A 24,557-nucleotide genomic window follows, 5' to 3' on the forward strand; every position below is an offset into this window, starting at 1 on the left:
TGTAAGAAAATTAAATAGCTCGTCCTCTTTACCATTCAAAGAACGAGCATTTAAATTTAAACTATTTAAATTATTATTTATTTGATCCATTAGAAAAACGTAATCCAATAACAATTTGATTAGTAAATTTTACACCGACTTGGACTGCTTCAGTCATAGTGGTGGCTTTGAACATTGCATCAATCATTAGATTCAATTGTTCAGCTAGAAAATTAAAATTAGAAACAGATATATCACTTGAAGTGGGTTCATTATATGATGATTTTCCGTTAGAAGTTTTGGTAGACGAAGAGGCGCCGTAGAAGTTTCATGTGGTGGCAGGGTTTTTTCCATTTGATTTGAAACAATTAGAATGGGTACTCATAGTATGAATAGGGGAGGAGTTCAAATTACCTGCTACGATATCGGCAAAGGATTTGCCTTGGGTAGATACATTCGAAATTAAAAGATTCGAACGGCTACCCGACGGATGATAATTAGTTTGTGAATGAGCATGATTATGATTTTCCTGATGGGTATGATTCTTGATCAAGCGATCGTTAACTGAAAAATGAGCATTGTTCGATACTCTACCAGGCAAATTCTGGAAACGATCGTTATCGTAACGGATATTATCTTTATTCTGCCTGATACGAGCCTCGACGACCCGCCTACGCGAAGGGCAAACCCAAATATTGGACTTATGATTGGCCCCGCAATTGGCGCATATGAACTTATCGGTATCTTCCTACACTGGACAGACGTCCTTGGCGTGAGAAGAACCTCCGCAAATCATGCATTTAGCATCCATGCGACAATTTTTTGTACCATGACCCCACTTTTGGCACCGACGGCACTGAGAGGGGTTCTGGTAATTTCCTCCAAGTTTCTGGAAATGTTCCCATGTCACACGGACATTGAACATAAGTCTACCTTTTTCTAGAGCTGTAATATTATTTAGATCTTTTTTGTTAACCCTTTTCGAACAATGCCAGATTGGGTTCTCTTTTTCATAATGATTACTTGGACTGGGGAAAATCCAAGTGAATCATTAATTCCATTTTTGATCTCTTCAGGTGACTTATAGTCACTTGAGAGACCTATCTAGATGACTTTGAACAAACGTTCAGTTTTGTCGTCATAAGTAAAATAATTGTGCTTCTTCTCTTCAAGATGTTTGAGAAGAAGTTCGTTATCTCTAAGAGTTTCCGGCAATGGCGTTCAAGATCTCCTGCCCAAAATCCCGCAAATGCGGAACAACTGACCACGATAGGCGGCACTCTTGGTTTCCTCACTTGAATCAAAGAGCCTGGGCTAGATAATGCTTCGATTTGGTGTTCGGAAAATTTGTCTAGACAAAATTGGGATCAAAGCGATTAAACTGAGCATCCCCATAACAAGTTCTTCTACCATGGCTCTCAAATTAAGCCGGAGATCCGTAATCCTTGGGAATATGATTAGCAATAGTACTTCTTCACAAAATTTGCCCTCTTGTTAGCTTACCCACCAAGCCACCCGGGCAGGTGAAGGTAAGCTTACTTTCGCCACCACCGGTTAAATTAACACACGTACCAAATCGATTTCGAATTTGCGCAGAAATTTTGCTCGATCATCAATCAACCGCAATCCGTAACGGACCGCCGCCGCCGTCGAACTTCACCACACTCTCACACAATACCACTCAATTAGCCGTCCGTCAACAATAATCGGGACCGCAATTTTCGGCTGGCTCACGATAGGCGGCGGGGGATCACCGTTATTATTATTATTATCATTATAAGAAGGGAGGAAAAAAAATCGACCCTGCTGCGTCGCAAAGTGATTCGGTGACAGCTTCCGTTATCTTTGGCCACTGAAAGTGGCTTCGCATTTGTAGCGCTCTAACTATTGTGTTGGTGTGCGTCTTGGGAGCTAGTTCGCTCCGTCGCACATAGGAGAAACAGGATTAGTTTCATGACTAAAATGTTCAAAAGCATTTCAATGATCTGTTATACTTTTATGAGCCGTAAAAGCTCAGATTTTATTGTTCCGAACATATTTTCACTTAGAAAACTTGCGTAACAATTTAAAAGGGCCAATTCTTAAATCGTTGATTCTGAGATAATTTGATGTGAATATTGTTCACGACATTTTCTACTCCTATTTCTCAGTATTCAAATCAATCAATGTGGTTTCTTCTATTACAACACGTTAATAATAGATTTTATTGTGAAAACTATCAAACATGTGGAAAAAATGATGAATTTAAATGCTTGGCCCATTTTTGAATTTCAACCATAAATTGGCCTTTTTTATAGGCCAACATGAATTTTGTTTGCGTGCCTTGGCCCAAAGCTCTATGCCTTTTCGGTTTTCAACGAATGAGCAAGAGAGAATCATTGGCCTATCACCATGCTAAAGCCAGTGATAGTTTGCGAACAATTATGCAAACAACTTTATTTGGAAACACTGTCTCTAGCTTAAAACTAACTGTGAGCATTTTGATTTCCTGAATAATTGTGAAAAATTCTTACAAACTTACGTAAATTAAGTAATGTTGTTGGATTTCGGGCAGGAATTTGATCCAGTTACTCCTGTGTGCGCCGTCGTCACGCTTTATCTCGTTTATCATGCGACAGCAATCTTAATGGAAGCAAACCTACCTAATTGGTGTAGGGTCCTACAGATTCTTATTTTTGGACGGGGTGTATGTGAACTGCGACATTTTTTCCGCAAAATCTGCTACCGGAACACGAATTGCCAGCAGAACGTCGAGTGAGTGCCGCGTGAGTGACCCTCCCGCGAGAGGAAAGTGAGTGTGTCGTCGCGTGTGCAAATGTTATGCGTTCCGATGAAGTTTCGACCGAAAAAGATCACTGACTGCAGGTAATAAGGGGCAGGGAAATGCTTATCACAAGTGGCACCAGCGCGCACTATCGGCAAACAAGAAGGGTTGGCCGCTGTTTTTGCACTTATCAGTGTTTGTTTCTTTTTTCGATTTCGCTTTTGATAACACACATTCACGCATTAGCACGAGTGTCTGTAACCTACAGTCAACTGAGCACTGATTATAATCGTACATCGTTATAGTTCTGTTGGTTGATTATCGAATACTATTGTCAAGTTGTTTGTAGCAGGTCTTTTTATGATAATACAAGTCCAGAGATATTGGCGTCGATTTTAACGCTACCGACCCGATTCTGGTAGATTTTGATTGTTATAATCCTCTACGTGAACGCTTCACCTATTACAGTTCCGCTGTTACGATCAGTCCATAATTCAAGCTAATCATGGAATTCCAGATCAACTTCTATGTAACTATTTCTCGGATTTTCAATGATAAATACCAGAATGTCGATTTCTACAAGAGATGTTTCACTGATAGGCCTCGTATCAATGAATCCATTGGCTTCGATGTCTTAAATAAAAAATCATCCGCCTCTCGGAAACTTCAAGAACCTTGCAAATTGATTGGCAGCAATCAGTTTCACTTTATAGTTCTCCATCAGGCCCCCAGATCACTTCTTCATCTCCTCAAATATCCTTTGGCACACCGTCCGATGAAACCTGTAGAAGTCATGAAATGCCATCTACTCAAATTTCGAAATGTTAGGCGATTCTGATCAACTCTTGGAGCTGGCTTTCTGATATCTTCAACCAAATTACAGATTAAAATCGTACATTGTAACGGTTCTGTAGATCGATCATTGAATACTACTGCCCTAATTGTGATGCTTCAAACCTGAAACATTTCAAACCAACTGTTACCTATTCTGACCTCTTCTATATAATGCTCCCTTGTTCTTGGGGCAGTATTTCGCTAATACAAAACAAAAAAAAAACACTTTCCAAAACAGGTGGCCACCATCAGACGGCTGATGGTCCATCGATTTGACGGCGTACACTTCTCCGATCCTCCGTCGTAAATGACGTTACACGAGTTAGAATTTACACTAGCACGCGGTGTCCAACTTCAAAACCTCCGAGTAGGGAACGCATCAACGCGGTTGAAATGGAGCTACCCGCAGTCACAAGTTTGCAAGCACTTTGTCGGATCGTGTGGACTGGCGGTAGAAACGGAGCATCACCGTGCAATAAAATCCAATTTATAAAACAAACAACTTGGGGTTTCTTCCGAACTCTAACGTTCGACACACTCCCGTCGGTCGTTAATTGGAGGAACAGTGGTCGCACTCAATTATGTATCATACTTTTACGCTATAATTCGAGAAAAAATGAAAAATCCTTGACATACTTAAACAATTGCTCAAAAGTTGTATTCACAAATGTTATGCTAAGGTCGCCTCACACCGTTTTATGTGACCATTTGCCGTGCTCATTAGTGCACGGCAAGGAATTTTAGTGAGTAATTATTGTTGCTTCTAGAGACCGAGAATACCTCTGCATCTCTTGAATCACAAAGGGTGTTAATGAGTGAGAGGGAAAAAAGAGCTGAGACTTACCTTTGGTCGGAGATGCGATCCATGGATAAGGGAGAAATATATCATGTTGGCCAAAAGTACAACTCGTGCTAAAAGCGTTGGAAATTTACATGATGCGTTAAATGTAAATGAACACCGATTGATTTAAAACTTTACTATTCAATACTATAGCAAGCAAGGAAAATATTGTTAGCCAAACGATTTTCTAACAACATTTTTTTTTACTTTTGATCAGCTTCGGACCACTGAGCGACGTACAAAATGGAACGCTTCTTGCCAAATCGCACCACTTGCGCTTGAAGAAACGCTCCGGATCAGCGGGTGGGTTATTCGAAATATTGCACATCGTTTGCACTCTCGTCATGTCGATATGCGAATGTTCGAAACATAAGCAAAGATTGAAGAAAATGTTCGGAATCAGGCTTGCTGTTTAACTGCGATTGATGTTTGATGTTCCGTCACTATACAAAATCTCAAGAGCTTTAGCGAATTAAATGCGAGATATTAACGAATTTCTGGCTAGCTCTTCGAATGATTTTCGTTTAAGCCGACTCCTCATGCGCACAAGATTCTATACAATTTCTCTTGTTTTTTGTATACAGTAACCTCAATTAACGAACTAGATCGGGGGTTCGTAAATTGAATCAGTTCGTAAACCGAGGTTTTGCCTTTTGGAGTCTTCTTGTAAGACATTTTTTTATATTATTTCGATAAATTATGCTTCAATGTTCAGTAACACATCATTGATATATTTTATTCTTAATAAGGGCAAAATATGTGCAAGTTAAGGTCTTCCAAGAATTCCTTGGAATTTGGTCATATAATTCTACATGTGAAAGGGATATAAATTTTTATTTTCCAGGTAAAAGAATATCTCGCAATACTGGACCCTAAATGATTGTTATATATTGAAGAAACGTTTGTTTCGTCAAGATCCCAGTTTTGGAAACTAATTGAGTACAACAGGTGCTCTAGATCATCCAAAAACTTCCTGGAATAACTCGCTTCAATCTTCTGGTGTGATAAGCAATGTTTTGATGGTTTTCAATATGGCATCAACCCCTAACATGACATAGACTCTTAACCCTTCACATAATTACACATTAGAACGGATGTCCTTCGTCTTCCAAGGACTCCATCAAACATAAGCCTTAGAATCTATAAGGTCACGCTCTAAGTCGTCCATTGATAATTTTTGATTATGATACAGACCCTTAGTCATTTACATAAGTAAACTGGTATCGTTTTTCTTTTGTACCGATGTTCTCGATCCTACAAGAACTCTATGGAGTACAGGCCATTAGATCTACATATACATATCAGCAGTGATTTGAGCTTCGGAGGGCCCGGGTCAGATCTCTTGACGGGGGCCCTTGATACAAAATGAGCAAGAATCGCTTAGCATAGAAAAATTTACTATTATGAAAATAAAATATCCGGAAAACTCCAAAATATTTAATATTAGTCGACTATATCCACATTACTTCGGGAATGTTGCGTGAAATAAATCCTCTGTATAAAATATTTAACGTTCATCGTAATCATCTTCATCATCGAAACTCAACAGTACTTTTTCTGTTCAAAAGTGTAATTGATTTGACGAAAATGTGTTCACTGTGCTTTGATTGGAAAATAGAATACAGCAAACACATTTTCATGTAAACTTTCATGATTATGAACTAAAAAAAACTGCTCAAATTTATGACGGATCTCGCTCCCTTAAAAAGTCGTACATAATAAATTATGAGATTGAATTTTGACTGAATCGTTCTAATCAAATCCAACATTAAAAATGTTCAAGTTGAAATCAAGACTATATTAGTCATCGAGACTTTAGATCACAATAGCAAAGATCATGTTTATACATTTTTTCAGTCTTGCTGCAGATATTTTCTTTTAATAAACTAGAACGACGCTTGTTTTGTTGGAAAAATGATTATATCGTGACATGTGTTTTTGAATTTCAGTTGTATTTGATAGAATAGTAGTTTCAGTCAGGCTTGACCGAAACTCCTCTGCAATGCGAAGAAAGACGGTTTCGAGGTTTTTATGAAGAGTGAACATTGAACTCAAAATTTATAACACAAATCCTCAAACAGTTCGATTGAGAGTTTATAGAAATGCGAGAATTTTTCTGGTACTCTTTCTCTCTTGCTGCTATGCTCACCTCTACTCACACTTTTCAAGAACTGAAGTGAAAACTGAGTGACCCGCCCGAACAAAACAGGCCTCGCGGAGTTGTGATGGCACACTTTTATGGTGAAATTTTCCTCTGTTGTGTTTTGGGCCGCATCTCCCTCGCTCATTTTTCGTTGTCTTTCTGCTAGTTGCTTTTTGCTCCCTCACAAAGAGTCAAAGACAACACGCTGCTCTAGAGCATGTTACCGAACTCTAATGATGTTCAGGAGTATTATCAAAGCCTGGTTTCAGAACCCTGCTAGTGAAATCAAGAAAATGTATGAATTACCGAGTATCTTTGTCTTTAAAAGATCATTTCAGGACATAGAGCATTGTAATATTTTTCCAGTTGGCTGAGTTTTAAAGTTTTGATATAACCTTGATGGTTTTCATCAGCCAATAGAAGGGTTTTGATTGAACCGGAAAAATTCAGATAAAAATCCTATGGCATTTACTACTGACTACAAAATAACATAACTTCATGTTATAATATCTCTGTGACATAGGGTCAATTTTCAATATATTTGAGACGATTATCCCATACAATCTTCATAACGATTGCGCCAGCTGGTGGAGCAACCAATTGAGTTGAAATTTTGAGAGAGCGTTTTTCCTACCCTAAGGCTCATATCTAGGGGGTGCCCCGTTAAGTTTTACAACTTTTTTGTTTAAGGGCCAGTCTAGTGTAGATCTCATGATATATATTACAGGAAGCTATTGAATTGGGAGCTAGTCGTTATGCCGAATGCCATTAGGTCGAAAATGTTGTTAAGCCTAAAGCGTCGTTAGGTCGTTATTTCGCAATTTAAGATGAAATATACAAACAACATTTACAAGTGGTACACGTTTATCAGTGTTTTCCTTCTTTTAAACAAATACTGTTCTTTCTAAATATTTTTAACAACGGATGTTGTGAGCTTCAAGGTAATACCGACAACCTCGACCAAACTCCTAACAATTCATTCGGTTAAAAATTCGACCTTCAAACAATGTGTGATGGGCTGTCTTTCCGGAAGTTTTTGGATGACTAAGAACTTCCGTTGTTTTCATCAAGTTTTGCGGTTCAATTCCTCAAATATATCGGAGCATGTACCGAATTCAAAATTCTTCAATGTTTATCGAATTATGCTACTATTTATTTAAAGTACTATATTCTCACAAATTTTTATATGACTCAGAATATCCCTTGATTGCAACACAACCACAAAATCAATGCAACATATAGCTCTAAACTCCTTTCCAAGGTTCACGCTTGTTATGTGGATTTCGAGTATTCTGAAGTTTATGAAAGATATGACTGAACTAAGCTACAGAGCATAAGTTGAAACAAATCAGATTATTTCCTGGCACTCATCATGCCAATGCAAAATTTCCCCTTTAATTTTCCAAATTAAATTTACACACTTCGTAAAAAAAAGATACGTCAAATGTACGTAAAAATCGATCATAAATTGAGGTTGGTGTACTTCTAACAAAATCCGTGGTATTATCAAAATCTGTATTAATCTGTATTAAACAATTAATAAAATTTTATAGCTGGGCGTTCGTCATCCGGTTAGTCATTGCACTATGATCCAGAAAGCAGATGAAAACTGTATTTTGTATTAGTTAGGTTCAAATTTTTGCGATCCAGATTTTCATTGAAATTAAATAGCCAACATTATTATTTGTAGAAGTTATGGTATACATGATTCAGCCATGTTTTAGACTATTCAATTTTTACTCAAAGTAGTGAAACACCAAAAACATGGCTTATTTTCTCAGCGTCGGATCGACAAAAATTATAAATTTTTGTTCACCCCTCAGTATGATGTATATATCGCGCAAAAGTTTAGGTTCAAGTAAGTTCTATTGCATCCAAACTTTTGCATGATGACTTGAATGACTGTTTTATTAGATTTAGTAATAGTTTTCAGATTTTTTCGGCGAAAATCCGCGAAAATTAAATGAACATCGTAAGATTACGGTTCTAATGACGCACTAATTTGGAATTTTGGTCCATACTGAGAAAATAAACCATATTTTTTTTTTTTAAATGTCACAACCTCAAGTAAAAATTCAATATGAACTTAGAAAAGTACTTTTGCACATGTTTTTGAGGGAGTGAAACCAAACATTTGCACGGGAGTGTATATGAACAATTCACACAACGATTCGTATCACGTGGCTGATTTCAGAATCATTATTTAAATATTGAGCTATGATACTTAAGCTAAGGCAGTAATCCGGTCTGTCGCTCTACCGGACTTATTCAACAGGTCTTTTTCCAAACAAAACATATTCACCATTTGCATGAAACGATTTTGTATGCACAGTATCACTCCATGCACTGTATTGAAATCGAATTAAGATAGAATAAACAAACAACAACAAGAAACAATAAATTCAATTCCGATCCGGAGAATCGTGCGAAGCTGATTGACCGACACCAGCCAGAAAACTGCGATAGCAACACCACCGAATGGTGCAAGCCACACGAATCATAAACTTCGCGGCCGTAGCTCCGACAAACTTGCGTGAATATTATCGCAAAAATATAAATGGATTTTACACCGCGCCGTACTTGTGCCGCTGCCGCCGCCCAGTGCGGATCCAAAATGCAACGCGATTTTGTCATGAACCGTCATCATCACCCATAAAGGTTGAGCCACGCGCTCGCACTTGCCGCCACTGCCCTCACAGTGGTCCAGATTAAAAAAAGAAATGTTGCAGAAGCTCCGGATTCCTTACAATGCTAAACAAAAAAAAAATGTTTTGTAACTTGATTTGGGGCTGAAGACTATTTTGGGCATAGACAAAATTTTTTGTTTCTAAAAAACAAACTTTTTTGGTTCTCAAAACGAAATTTTAACAAAATTGCTGTTTTTAAATATTTTGATGCCTTCAAATTAAAAAAAATATCTCCGCTAGGAATGGCGTAGGGTATACAGAAACTGTCCAATGGACAGTGTCCATTAATTATCTGTCTTACCTACAACAAAAACTGTAAACCTTTTAAATTAATGATACTTAAAAATAAATTTGCATCCGAGAATAGTAAATCTAGGTAAAAATGGGTTATCGACCTGTAAAAAATATGCATTTGCATGGGTTTTGGAACAGCTGTTTTGATGAAAAAGTGTTTTCGTCAGCTCTTTGAAAAACTGGACCTCTTTGTGCCTTCGTTACTCACCGATTTGCCCAGTTTGTTTTCATTTATTGGGTGCCGTGTAGCACCCCTTCCACCACCTACCCTTCCTTTCACATTTACTATTTATTCTATTCGTTGTTCCGTTATGCAACGCGGTGGTTATTGTTTTCATTTTTTTTTCAACGGTTGCAACTCTTACATCGCGAAAACGCACCTTTTCTCGCGCGCGCTCTTGCACATTAGGGTGCGGCTTATTTTTCGAATGAAGTTCTCAAAACCAAATGCTTATAAGTGCTACTAAATTCAAATCACATAACAAAAGATCGAATCGATATTTGATCACAATTTGATATTCTACAAACATTTTCTAAAATGTATTTGGAAAAAAATGGAGCTAGTAAATTCATAATTAAAAAAAATTAAAAAAATTAAAAAAAGTTATGTTTATATTATTAAGTTCATACTTTATAACAAGAAAATTCACCTTAAAATCGCTTGTCCCTCTCAATATTAATATATTTGGTTCAAACTTTGAGGTTTTTATTTGCATATGATTTGAATTCAGAAGAGCACACATATTTTTGGTTTTAAGAAATATCGAAAAATAATCCGCACCCTATTTGCACACGTACACCTTCGTTCGTTAGGCCAGGAAACGGCAATGTGCAGCAGCACGTCAAAAATGAATGCAGCAGCAGAGGCAGCCACCGGTGCAATAACACAACAACGATAACGACTGTTGCTCCAAACTAGAAGAAACGACAGTCGGCAGGCAGGCAGTCAGTCAGTGTGTTTTGTGTTTCGAACTGTGAACTTGTGGATGTGAGAAGCAGTCAGTGCATTCACTCACCCGTGGTGATAAAAATTTAATCAACAACAAGCTTCAACAGCATAAAAGGAAGAGGCCCCAAAGCCGAGCCCCACTTGGCCGAAGTCTGCTCCGTGAGCTTGCAAAACAAAGAAGTTGCGGACTGAAACTGCGATTGCCGCCCCGGTGCTGAGCTGATGCTGATGTTGCTGGCATGAGGCTGTACATCTGGTAACTTTTGTTTTTGTGTTTTGCTTTGTTTAGTTTTTTTCTTTTGTTGTGGAAGGAGCTTTTTGTTTCGTTTGCTATGTTTTCAGGTGCTTTACGGCCTCCGGAACTGGGTCAGGTGAATATTCATACCAGGGGTTGATCGTGAACTGCGTGGACCGATTTTGGCCTTGTAGGGTCAGGCGGGGCAAGATGAGCACCCTAAGGATAAGCGCGATTTAAGCCTACTTAAACGTTATTATTTTGGTAAAATTGGTAACCATCCTTATCTTTTACATTATTACTTTGACCTCCAACCATTAAAAGTTTTAAAAAGTGATAAATAGTTTTCCAAATAACACTTTAAAAAATAGCTTTTTTATCATCGGTGAAAAAAACTGCGGGGCAAGATGGGCACCCCCATAAAAAGATGCAATTTACTAAAGAAAACTATTATTATTCAATGCTTGCAATATCCCAAGATATTATCTTTAATATCTGATAATAATTATCTTCAACTAGCTTAGTTTTTAAAACTTTTATCAGAAAATAAATAACTTTTCATAAATTGCTAAGATTTTACTTAAAAAACGATTAAATTTGTTGTTTGTTTATATATTTTTTAGAAAAATTGTTTTGTGCAAAGAAGATACCGTAAGTCAAGCTCACAGCTAAATGTGGTTCTATAATTTCACACTTTTACTTAATTTTGAACATGGTGCACATCTTGCCCCAAGGGTGTAAATTTATTAATATAATCAAAACAATTGAAATATTTTTTAAATTTGATAAAAAGTTTTGCTCCTGATTATCTACAGAAGATTATTCTATAACTATACGGCCAAAAACGTATGAATTAATTTGCTTACGCAACAACAATATCACTTTTAAATGAACAAATCTTATATGAAAAGGTTAATTTTTGGACTTCTATGTATTTTGGACAATATTTACGTTGTGCTGTTGATTTTTTAGCTGAAATTTATGGCCATCATATCAATTTAATGATATTCATCAGAACCCCAAATAATGTATTGAAAAAAAATCGGTAGGAACGACACATACTAGGGGTGCCCATCTTGCCCCGGGTGCTCATCTTGCCCCACATTCCCCTAATAGAAAATCTGAAGTGATGTGGATTTCAAACCGAGTTTCTCTTAAACAAAATAAACAGGTAGTCCGTTACCTTCAAGAATATTGATCGAAGGAGAGTTGTTGTAAAGTTTTCTCTCCTGGAATTCTTCAAGAAATTTCGCAAGGGATGCTTAGTGAAATTTATCTACATTTTTTCCAGGAAATCCGTCAGCATTGCCACGATACTGACATTGTTCCTTAAGTTCCTCAGAAACGTCTCTAGAGTTTCATACTTAGATTACTCCTACAGTTCTTCCAAACATTTCTCAAGAAAATCTTTCATGAATTATTCAAATTCATTTAAGATTCACACCACCAAATACTAAAGTGATTCCGCCGATCATTCCTTTACAAGTTTCTCCAAGGATTATTTTTTATGTATTTCAGCTATTGTTTCAGAAAGGATGTACAAGAATTCGTTTGGTTATTTTTCAAATTATTTTTTTTTTCTAGAGAAACTCCCAAGTCTTCCTCCAGATGTCAAATCTTTCGGAGATCCTTGCAGAAGTTCATCAGGTATTTTTACTGGTGTTTCATTTCGAGATTACAATATTATTTCCTTTAGAAATTCCTTCCGCATCTTTTTCAAGAATTTCTCTAATAGTTTATAAAAAAAACTTTCAACAATTCCCTGCAGACATGAAAGAACACCTGTATAGATTGTTCGATTACTTCTCGGGAAATTTCTCAAAGGATTCCCGGAAGGATTCCTAGAAGAATCTCTAAAGTAACTTGTGAAATTATTTGTTGAAATTTCAAACAAATCCACAAGAAATCCCTGGATGCAACTCTGGAGTATTTTTTTAGATATCTTTAGAGAAATTACGGGAAAAATTCTTGAATATGTCCTGGTGGGAATCCTATCGACAAAATAATCACTGGAAACTTAAAACTTTCAGAAACTCCTGTCTAAATTTCTAGGAGAAAATTCTACATTAACTTCTGCCGGAATTGCTGGAGAAATTTTTGAGGTTGGCTTTAGAAAAATTGCAAGTTGAATTCTGGAGAGTATTTTAAACGGAAGTCGTTAAAGAATTCCTCTGGAAGTTGCTGATGAAATTGAATAAAAATTATGAGTAGATGAAAAAAATAAGTCGAGTCTAGTACACGACACTGAAGACGGCCTTACAGTTGAGGTCGAAATACGCGTATCTGTCAAAGGTTACAAACTCTAGTGGAATTAAATGGTATAGTACTTAATTCGGTTTTTTTCATCTTTTTATAGGTATTCTACTAAATATCGTATGTCACACCCCATAACTTTGTTAATTTGGACCCATAGCAGCCACTTTGAGAGTTTGAGTTGAAACAACAATAATAGCAGTAATATATTGCAAAATCATCTCATATTTGTTTGTGTTACAAATTAGTGGTGAAAAATTCACCAAGATTATTTCTTCCTTAAGTTATAAGACAATAATGTTGTTTTCTTTTTTATTTCCAATCTAAAAATCTGTCCAAAAATTGAGAATAAAAATCTTAAAATTTAACAACAATGGTAAATTCGTGTTATATTTAGTTCGCAGCCAAAATTTCTTGTCTTCCGGATCACAAAAAGCACTATAGACCTCCAAAAATGACCATTTGGTATGAAAATCGGCATTTGTTTCTTCTCTTCCAACTAGTGGTCGTCTTGCCATCAAGTAGGCTGTTGAAAAACGCTATGGAATGTCCCTTACAGAACAACACTTCCTTTCACGCTTGTTTTTCCAACTTTTGCGTTGAATATCTTGGGATTTTTATGCACACAAACACGTCAACTCCGTTGACCCGTTCAGAAGCCATTTCGTGACATACAAACACCATTCCATTTTTATTTATATAGAAGAAGATGCTGTATATTTGGTCGATTCTCCCATATACATTCCAATCTTAATGAGCTGATCACCTTATAATTGAAGGTTTCCCCTAAATTTTCCCAACAGCTTCTGGAGATCCTCATGATCAATTGTAGTGCGGATAACTGGACATTATGTAGTTTGATTATTGTGGGTACCATTAATGTTCAAATTATCTTTGAATTTAGCGAAATACGCCTGATAGCACGAAAAAGGTAATCTAAATTGCAAATGTTATCGTAGTTTTGAAAAAAAAAATATTCAAAAATTTTAACAAATATCTGATAAAAAGTTAGCTTCAATTTTCAAACAAACATCACTCAATAGTTGGATAAAATATTCGTGAAACTTAAAATTTCAGAACTTTGAGTTTTTGCTCATAAAAATATTCGAAACGTTATGGCAAAAGTTCGTTTGAAACAATCAATTTTTGAACCATTACAACTAAAAACGAATAAAAACTCTGAAAAAGTTTTTTCCGCAAACTTGTAGTAATGAATTTAAGGTAGCTATTCTACATTTATTTTCTTTTCAACTGCTCTAATTTTCCTGATATGATAGAGCTCTTGTTGAATTGATTTGAGCATTTCTTGGCGACTTTTCGTGAACCACGTTTGAAGAAATAAGATAAAATTCGAACTCCTGGAGAAATTTAGAACGATTTTTTGCATAACTTGTACTCTATTTGGCAATCTTACGGAATTTCTAAAGGAACTGAATCGTAGGTATTTATGGAGATTATTAAGTTTCTAGATTTTTAGATAAATATGTTTAAATCTTTGGTAAAATTCCCTGTTGAACTTCACTGCTAATAACATTTGTAACATTCGACAAATGTAGGCATTGAGTAAATGAAATTCTAAGTTTGCATTTTATAAAAGAACTAATATTTCTAAAAATTACCAGAAACTAAAAAATGGTTATTTGAGGTTAAATGTCTACTACATGGAAAACCTGGGATTATCCGGGAATTTCGATAACAATCAGGGAAATATCTTAGATGTAGTAATCCATGACAAAAAAGTTTCGCGTCAAAACCCCCTAAAAAATTACGCTATTACAATATTCTTTGAGCTAAAATTTTATCGACTTCCCAAGACATTTGCTCAGTTATAGATTCACATATCTTCATGCACGATTTTCAAAATTATTCGAAGTTTGAAACACTGGAAAACTGATTTTGGGAAAGTGATCTGAAATTCAAACAGCTTTCAATTTTAAAAATCGAAGTAATCAATTGATCAATGTCAGGGCTGGTGGCAGGTCTCTTATTAGAGACTTGGTCTCGCATTGGCTTTAAAAAGTCTCTATTTTTGATGAGAGGTCTCTAGAGTCTTGATTTTTAATACAAATTGGTCTCTAAAATCTCCTGTTTTCCTTATCTTGCTTGCTGTGAATTCTGATGCAAAATTCTGCAGGCTCCAGAAATATCTTCAGAGACTCTTACGAGACTTTTTAACTAATTCTTCAAGAATTTCATCTCAAATAACCCTAGGAAAAGCTTCAGGAATAATTCTAGTGGTTTCTCCAGAGATTTCATCCGAAATTAAATGGAGATCAAATTGAACAGGTTTTTGATTATCGATATCTTGGTCTAAGGTTTGATTCAAAATTAAATTGGGCAAGTCACATTTCATACATTCAAAACGTTTGTTCAAAAAGAATAAACTTCCTTCGAACGGTTACTGGTACTAGGTGGGGTGCTCATCCTTCTGATTTAATTACTCTTTACAAAACAACTATTCGTTCTGTTATGGAATATGGTTGTTTTACATTTGGAAATGCTGTTCAATCTCATTTCTCAAAACTTGAAAAATACAATTTCGATGTTTAAGAATTTGTTTAAAGCTGTTGAATTCAACTCATACTCAATCTATTGAAGTATTAGCTGGTATTGAACCTCTTAAGATTCGTTTTCAAAAATTAAATTGCAAATTTATCTTGCTATGTTTTTCATATAAGCATCCGATCATTGATGTTTTAAAATCTTTAAATGAAATTAATCCTACAAGTAAAATATTAAGTTCCTTTATCTATTGTTTAAATGGAAATTAAACGCCAATTTCTTCCCCTGCACACTTAAATCAGAATGCCGAAATCAGCTGTGCGAATCTCGGTTAAAGTTCGTTTGCTGACATCTCAGCAAAACTGACGTTTGATGTCAGCGGCACTCGAAGGTGCTGCTATAAACAAACTAGATTTTTTGCTGAAATATCAGTTAAAATTCAGTTGCTGACCGCTCGGCTGTGCGGATCTCGGTAAAAGAATGAAAATTAGCCGAGCTCAACTGAGTGTGTGGATTCCAAAATTATAGTATTGATGTTCATACTTTTCGACCCCTTATTGATTTCACTTTATATGAAGAATTGAAACAAATTCCAAAAAATGAACATCCTCGTTATGCGAATTTATTATTTATACGAAAATTTGAAGGTATTAGTCATGATCAATTCTATTTCACTGATGAATCTTTAATTCAAAATGTTGCTGGCTTTGGAGTTTTCAATAATCATTTAGCTAATTTTTTTAAATTACAAAATCCTTGTTCTATATTCATAGCTGAGCTAACCGCATTATATGTTGCATGTAACTTGATAAAACTCTTTTCTCCGAACATATTTATAATATGTTCTGATAGTTTGAGTTCTCTTCATGCGTTGAACTCTATAAACTTTAATTCAAAAACTCATCACATTCTTTTGGAGCTTAAAAATCTTTTATACGATTTATATACTAAAGGATTTTTAATTAAATTTTTGTGGGTTCCTGCTCATTGTAATATTTATGGCAATGAACAAGCTGATTCTTTGGCTAAATTAGGTGTTGCACGTGGGGTTACTTATAATAGAGAAATTTTTGCTTCAGAATATCATTCAAAACTTAATAAATATTGCATGGATAATTGGCAACAGTTTTGGAATTCAAGTGATAAAGGACGTTGGTGTCATTCCATTTGTCCGTTTGTTGATAAATTCCCATGGTTTAAAAACATATCTGCAAATAGAAATTTTATTTGCACTTTTTCACGAATAATATCGAACCATTACATATGCAACAGCTATTTATATCGCATAGATATGAAGGATTCAATTTTATGTGATTGTGGGGATGAAGATATTGATCATATTGTTTTTGTGTGCAACAAATTTACGGTACCCAGAAGTAAATTCATTAGTAGTTTGAAAACTTTATATCAAACTCCTCCTACATCTGTCCGTGATATCCTTGGTAGTAAATTTCATCCTTGTTTGAATTTATTATTTAATTATTTAAATGAGATATCATATCTTGTTTGATTTTTACTGCCGTAATTTTCTTTGTTTATTTTTCAGGATTGAAATTTGAGCCATTTAACAAGACGGATTCTCCTTTTCCTTTTTCTGATCCCACATCGAAAGATCAAGATCCTGGCTCGGTTATGGTTCAAGCCGAGTGTGCCTTTAGTTCATAAGTTATTTGTTATAACGTTTTAGAAAAGATGAAGAGGTTTTGTGCCTTTTTGAGAAAGATCTTTTCAATTGATCACTCAAAGGGGTTTTTCCCTCTTCCAAATTTTAGTGAAAATAAATAAATAAATAATAAATGTCTGAGCTGAAGGGCTACGTTACTATTTTAAGTAATTTGCTTAGGGATTACTTTGATGTTTTTTTCCAAACACTACACGCTATGTCTAAGCCGGCAGATTATGCAAATCGAATGTACCTCGGATTTTTTTCCGCTAGAGTTCGGTATATGGGTTATATTTTAATAATCGAAAGGTTTCAAAATATTCCATCGATGAAATTTTTCCCATACATTTTGTATGGGCTGAAATGTGTAGGAAAACGTAATTTTATTTTCATAGTCTTTATATGGAAAAATAGCTTAAAAGTGGAAAAAAAAATCAATATTTCACCGATGGAATATTTTAAAACTTTTCGATTATGAAAATATAACCCAAATACTGAACTCTAGCGGAAAAAAATCCTACAGTATTGGACAAAACATTTGCAACTTTTTCGATTTTCCATACAAAATGACCAACTTTGGTAAGCTAGATCTCAGTTATTTATGGACCGATTCGAATGAAACTTTCACAGAACATCAGATATAACTTTAATTTTAACATATACTTTTGAATAATTTTTCCAATCACGAGTTTATAAGTAATAATGGTTTGACTGAAGAGTAATTTTCGACGAATCATTCAAAATTTTTTATCTCAAAATCTGATAGCCCTACACAAAAACTGTCTTCAGCAAACTTATTCATCTCGTCAAAATCTACAACTTTGCTGAAGATACCATAAAGCTATTCCTTCAATATGTTCAGTTATGTCAATTATAAAAAATCGTCAAAAAATTCACTTTAGTCAAACCGTTACTGCTTTTCAACTTGTGATTGGAAAAATCACTCAAAAATATATGTTAAAATTCAAGTTATGTCTGATATTCTGAGAAAATTTCATTCAAATCGGTCCATAAATAACTGAGATAAAGTTTATCAAAGTTGGTCATTTTGTATGGAAAATCGAAAAAGTTGCAAATGTTTTGTCCAATACTGTAGGTACATTCGATTTGCATAATCTGCTGGTTTAGACATAGCGTGCACTATCTTAGGACTTCCTCCAGATATTTTTCCACTAATTTTTCAACCGTATTTTTCAGTTGTTACGCTACGAGGTCTTCTAAAGGTTTTTACAAATTTTTCCCATAATTTTTTTGAGCATTTTCTCATATTTCTGAAAAAAAAATCATTCGCACTTCCATGGAGAAATGGCTGGAGAAATCCCTGGAAGAATACTTGGACAAATCTTCAAAACTTCCTCGAGAAATCTTTAAGAATTACTGTAGTAATATCCAAAGAAGTTTCTGAGTAATCCTTGGAGATGTCCTTAGAGAAATTCCTAGGTAAAATCTTATAGAAATTATAAAAGTCAATTTTTAAGAAATCCCTGGAGGCAGCTTTGAAAAAACTTCTTGCTGATTTTTTGAAGAAGTTCTACATCTACACGGAAGTCTTGAAGGATGTCCTAGGAAAATCAATTGAAGAATCACCGGATGAAAAGTCTCAAAAGTTCCTAATTTTAAGACACTCAGTCGCTACTAGCCCTGCAATTTAAAAAATTTGAACGTTTCCCATTGGAATGCAAACAATTTATCATATATATCAAAAGTACAATATTTAAATGTTATACAGGTAGAAGTCGATTATTTAAGGATGAGGCATGCTGATGCATTTGAATGTTCTTTTTAATTCACAATGATGAGCAGAACTCTTACAAACCATATAAAAGTTTCTTTATCAAACGAAATTCAGTTGAATAAAACTTAAACTTTGATATTGTTCCACCTTGAAATAGCTTCAACAAGCATTTCAATAAACCTGGAAGCTTGAAACACTATTGCACTATTTTTTTTTTTTTTTTGATTTCTTATCTATATAAAATTAGAAAAGGGTGCAGAGCTACTTGGGCACTTCCATAATTCATTTTCGCATGGGAGGTTTTTCCTAAAAACTTTGCAATAAGAAGCACTTCAATACGACGCATATTGTGGCCAAGTAGCACGCCCTTCCTTACGCCTAGTACGTAGGCAGTATGCTAACCAAAAGCAAGCCTCGCGTCCATAAAATTACCTTACTCCTATATCTTCCCGCATGCTCTGGCGTAGATGCAGAGGTATATCCGGTATACCGTGGTCCAGTTTAAAATGTAACATCGATTCCTCCCCCTTTCCATAATTGGTCTGCATTCTGACGTGGCTGGCGCCATTGTCGCCTAAAAATAGAAGATACACCGAGGGTCATCTAGTCATCTAGTTGGTTCCTTGTATAGCTGATCTGGAGATACTGGAGTAGCAACCACGGACAGCCAATCAAGCTGAAGCTCAAGAATTCTTGCCGGAATTGCTTCTTGAAATACATCATAAATTATTCCAATTGTTCTTCCAAGGATTCTTTCTGTGATTCGTATGGCTTTTGAATTCCACAAGACACGTCTTCGATGGTTTCTGATTCCTCAAGGGTGAGGCCTTTTTTAGCGTCTTGGTAACGTCTGCGGCTGTACAGAAATCCCGTACTGATGATAACCAGATTCTTTTCCAGGTACGGTTCAGCAATTTTTCGGCCTACCGATTTCCTTGGCTTCTCTGGCATACAGTATTGTGGAGCCTGAAAAACGATATCTTTCGAAGACTCCACTATAAATTCTCCAAAAATGCTTCTTGGTGTGCATCCAAGGATCACTCCTGGAATTCCAGTTGTTTCTGTACATTTCTATAGGAGTTTTCAGCCTGTTATACTTTCTTAGGTTTAAACCCGAGAAGCTTGCTGGGGACGAGACTTACAGGCCTAGCCACCAGGGGTTCCCAAACTTTGGAAAAGACTGGCCTTAGATCTTACAACTTGAGGCAGACCCCTTAGCATACCCTATCTCCCCCCTTTGCACCTCCTTTTCCATGTCCTTTGCCCCTCCTCTTATCCGTTGATCCAATAATCCCCACTTACTCCTCCCATTCCAGTATCCTTTTGTGTGTGGTGTATCATGTGTTATGTGCGTTACAATCATTTTTTTCCATTAGAGCGGTTCCACAGAAAATGACGACTTTTTTCCCAAATTTCATTTTTATATTTTTTGGTTTGGATGAAATTTTGCACATGCTTTCTTTATGCCCAAAAATGCCTTTTTGCATCATCGGCTCGCCATTTTGACTCTAGCCTTACTTTTGAGAAGCGCCTAAGAAAAAAATCCTTAATAATTTTCAAAAAATTATAACTTAGAAACGGTTTGTCCGATCAGTTTGGTGCCTTCCGCAAAGTTTTAGGTTATTGTTGGGACTATCTGGAAAAAAATATACACTGTAAAAAAAATTTCGTAATTTTTTATATAGGGAAAGTGTACCAGTTATGGCCATAGTGGTTCCCTATTTGGCCATATGTGAAATTTCGATGACTTTCACATTTTTTATCTATTTGAATGTTTTAACCTCAAGATATATTCTATATCTTACTGCTAAAACACACACAACTTTTCAAAATGTGGAGACATTCAAGTTATCACGTATGGCGAAATAGGGAACCACTATGGCCATAACTGGTACACCTACCCTATCGAAAATAAAGCTTAAAAATCAATTTTCTCAAAAATCGTATTTTTGATTATTTTTATTTTTTTACATATCAAAGTAGACAAAAAATGAAGTCTTTTGCACAGTGGGTCAAGATGGAGAAATCATGGACAAAAAAGTTATGATTTAAAAAAAGGTGAATTTGTTGAAAATGGTCATAATAAACTTTTCAAATGTTTCGGTAGCAATTAGCAAAATTTTCTCATATACCTTTTTTTTGTCATCCAAATCAAAAAATACAAAAGTAAACCGACATTTGAATTCAAATGGAACCGCTCATTATTCAAACCAACAGTTGGCGGTGGGGTAAATCATAAACTTACTTTCAGAATTCAATTTTAACATTTTCTTACAATGTTGCATGCAAGGAATGAGTGGCTATCACGATCACGACGAACAGTATTACCCTAACTTTCTCTCAACAACTATTTTCCTCCTTCATCTACGCTCGGAGTTGTATCCTAGGGTAAAGTAGCCAAAACTGGATCTGGATTTCATGACATATAATTGAAGTTTACATGACATATCATGTAAATACCAATGGTATTCCACGCTCCTTTTATGTGCATTTTATATCTCAGAAATTTACACGTTTCGTTCGTGTTTATGTTAAAATTCAAGTTATGTATGATGTTCCGTGAAAATTTCATTTAAATCGGTATATAAATGACTGAGCTTACCAAAGTTGGTAATTTTGTATTGAAAATCGAAAAAGTTGCAAACGTTTTGTTCAATACTGTATATGCGTGGCTATGAATGTCCAGTCAGTCTATTGTTTCAGGACGTTTCAAAATACATTTTTGACCTTGTAACTTTAATCGTTTGCTTCATTCAGATTAATCTGCTGAAAACTTGTTTGTATAGTGTAGGTTGTTCTCTCACCTCCCTCCTCACCTCATCTTGAAGAAAAAAACCTCGAGAGCAAAAAGTCCATTTGCTGGCCGAGCTGGATTTGATATAAGTATCCAAACTCCAGACGGAGATAGAGTACAGAGAATGGTAATTGGCTTTTTCCTACTGGGAGGAAAACTTTTCTATGATTGTGGTTTCCTGTCAGTTCAAAGCGACTTCGTGAAACCCATTAGAGTTGCTAATGGGAATTGCATTTTTCTGACGAGAAGATATCGATTTTTCGCTAAAAATTACTGAAACGTATAAAACACTCTAAAACCTTTAAGGATTCAGTGTCTAGGTTGCAAGGTCATGCAATATCCATCAGTCCAAGTAACATACGGTTCTGATGTCTACATACACAACTTGGAAATGAGTATAACCCCGTCCAGAAATATATAACACAATTATATCATTAATTATAATTGATATCAAATTTATATAAAATCTTCACATATTTTTCTTTTGAGTGGTCCATTTCCATTTTTTTTTTTCAAAATAATTACAATGTCAGATATAATAACAAAAAGTATATTTGTTTGTTATTTTATTTCAGAAGTATAACACAATCTGTTACATATTGTTAGAATAAATATAGTGAATTGTATAAACAATACCACAAATTTTGTTATTTCATATCTGATTTATATTTGTTTATAAATTCGATGTAAAGATATCTAATTCTGTAATAATTGTAAATTTGTTCGTAATTTGTCATGTTTTGTTATATTTTTTGTTACTTTATCACCAAATCAGCTAATTTTATAACACATTCTGTTATAAAAAGCTTCGATATTATAATTTTGTTAATTTCTACGAATTGCTTAGGTTCAACCATGTTTACGATAGTAATAACTCTGAAACGACAGAATTTATATCAAATCAAAACAGTGAATAGAAAGCACTAAATCTTGTTCCAACCATCTCATAAGTCCATTCTTTCGACCTCATTCGTTCACCCATTTTCCTACACATCATTCTAGCACAACTGATATCAAAATTTATTGGTCTGCAGTCCCCCGTCAAGACGTTTTACCGCTCTTTATCACGCCATAATTAATAATCGCCGACACCTAGTTAAGTTTAAGTATAGTGGTTGTCGCCATCGTCACAGTTGCCAGTTGCTAGTTCCTTTCAGTTCGTCATTCCTCATCCACTAACCATAGACTGCACCAGGGGAGAGGGAGCACCAACCAAGGGAAATCCAGCCCCACATAATCTGTTCTTGAAAATTAATGATTCGCTGTATGGGGACGAACGGACCCTCGGACCAATGACTCCGTATTATGCAATTCGTCCCCCGCAAGAAGTCCACGGAATTAATTCAGAAGGACAGTTAGGTCTCCTATTAGACGTTTCCACCCGCTTTGTGGTTTATATTTTAAAACAAATACAGAATTCTTCTTGAATTCGTATCGAAGCATGATCAAAGCAGGCAAAGAAAAACATTTCATCTGCAGCGGTTCATGATCGAAAATGTTTCGCAAGTTGCAACAAGCTTGATAAATAGCAGTAGCGATGGAGATTCCAAAAGAGAAAGTAAAGATAAGCCCCATCTTTCTCGCTTATTTTCCATTGGGGAAATGTGTTTTACTTTTAGATGAATTTTATCATGCACTGTTGACCACCCGATATAATCAGAACTGTAGCAGTGGACGATAAACAGTTTCTCATGATGTGTTGCCGATCATGATTGTTACAGAGACCGATAAGTGGGAAATACTCTCATTTTTTTCAGAAAAAAATGGCTTGAACCTTTTTAAAAAATACTCCGAAATTGCGATGAAAGAAAAAAAGGGAGACAGCGTCTTATAGGAAACCTAACTGTTTGTAGAATCTTCTCGCATTCCATTACGTAGATATCGTTGTCCGCCTTCGCCGACGCTGTTACATTTCCACAAGATAAATGACTAGTCTCACCTCTGTGTTCTCTTCTATTTTGCAGTGGAGTTCCCGGTACCGGAACATCGACAACGGCCGGTGGCGGCGGAGGAGGAGGTGGTGGAGGCACCACCCGCGGAGGCGGCACCAGCATGTACTCCGCCCGGCACTCGGTCAGTTCGTCGTCCAACGTCCTCATGGTTGGACCAAACTTCCGGGTCGGCAAGAAGATCGGCTGTGGCAACTTTGGCGAACTGAGGCTGGGTAAGTAAAGATTGATTTTGATTAGTTAAGCATAAGCACAAATTACAGGTTCACAAATCAGACTCAATATATGTACATTAGTTATTACTTTTCGGACGAATGCAACATGATTTCTTGAGAAGAGATCAGACTAGAACTAAATGTTCGAAAACTCTTTCAAACCAAAAATTAACTATCAGAAGAAAGGAATTTTAATAATTCTAAGTGGTATCAAAACTGATGATGTTCACTATTTAATGCAACATTTATGCCAAATTTGCGACAACAAAGACAATCTCAAAGCATTTGACCTGTTCAGGTTTTATGAAATTATGTTTGGTTTTAAATCAGTCGTAAAATCGAACCCAACAGTTTTTTTTTTATTTGAATGAACAAATTTTCAGTAAAAAAAGTTCTGCTTTTTTCAATTATTGTCGAAATTCACATTGTCATTGTCCATACATTGTCAGCAGATGCTTTACAACAGCTTCTATGCGAATTTCTCTATTATCCAGAAAGGATTCATGTCAAAATCTTCGTCAGATGTTCAAAGTAGCATCAGGTAGATTCCAAAGATAGATAGATGTCTGTTAAGGTCCTCGGAGAGTTCCTAATGAGATTATAGGGGTTTCTTCCCAAGTCCCGTGGGGAACTCTTAAGAAAATCGAGAGCCAATTTTTTGAGATATTCTTAACAGATGCAGGATCTCTTTTGCAAGCTTCTTATACCAAAGGCATGGCG

General features: G+C 35.7%; 1 protein-coding gene across 8 annotated transcripts in view; it reads left to right on the forward strand.

The window, feature by feature from the left end:
* Positions 1-2,609: 2,609 nt before the first annotated feature.
* LOC5564645 (casein kinase I) overlaps positions 2,610-24,557 on the forward strand; it is a 206,014-nt gene continuing 184,066 nt past the window's right edge. For 2 of the 8 annotated variants that reach the window (XM_021853319.1, XM_021853323.1), the window contains exons 1-2: positions 2,616-2,844; positions 23,638-23,837. In XM_021853319.1, coding sequence (XP_021709011.1) covers positions 2,795-2,844; positions 23,638-23,837 — 250 coding nt within the window. In that variant the 5' untranslated portion in view covers positions 2,616-2,794. Of the gene's footprint in view, positions 2,845-23,637; positions 23,838-24,557 lie in introns of all 8 variants that reach the window. The other 6 variants (XM_021853318.1, XM_021853324.1, XM_021853320.1 and 3 more) reach the window with 6 other exon arrangements.

This window comes from Aedes aegypti, chromosome 3 (assembly GCF_002204515.2).
Source record: "Aedes aegypti strain LVP_AGWG chromosome 3, AaegL5.0 Primary Assembly, whole genome shotgun sequence".
NCBI classification, from domain to species: domain Eukaryota; kingdom Metazoa; phylum Arthropoda; class Insecta; order Diptera; family Culicidae; genus Aedes; species Aedes aegypti.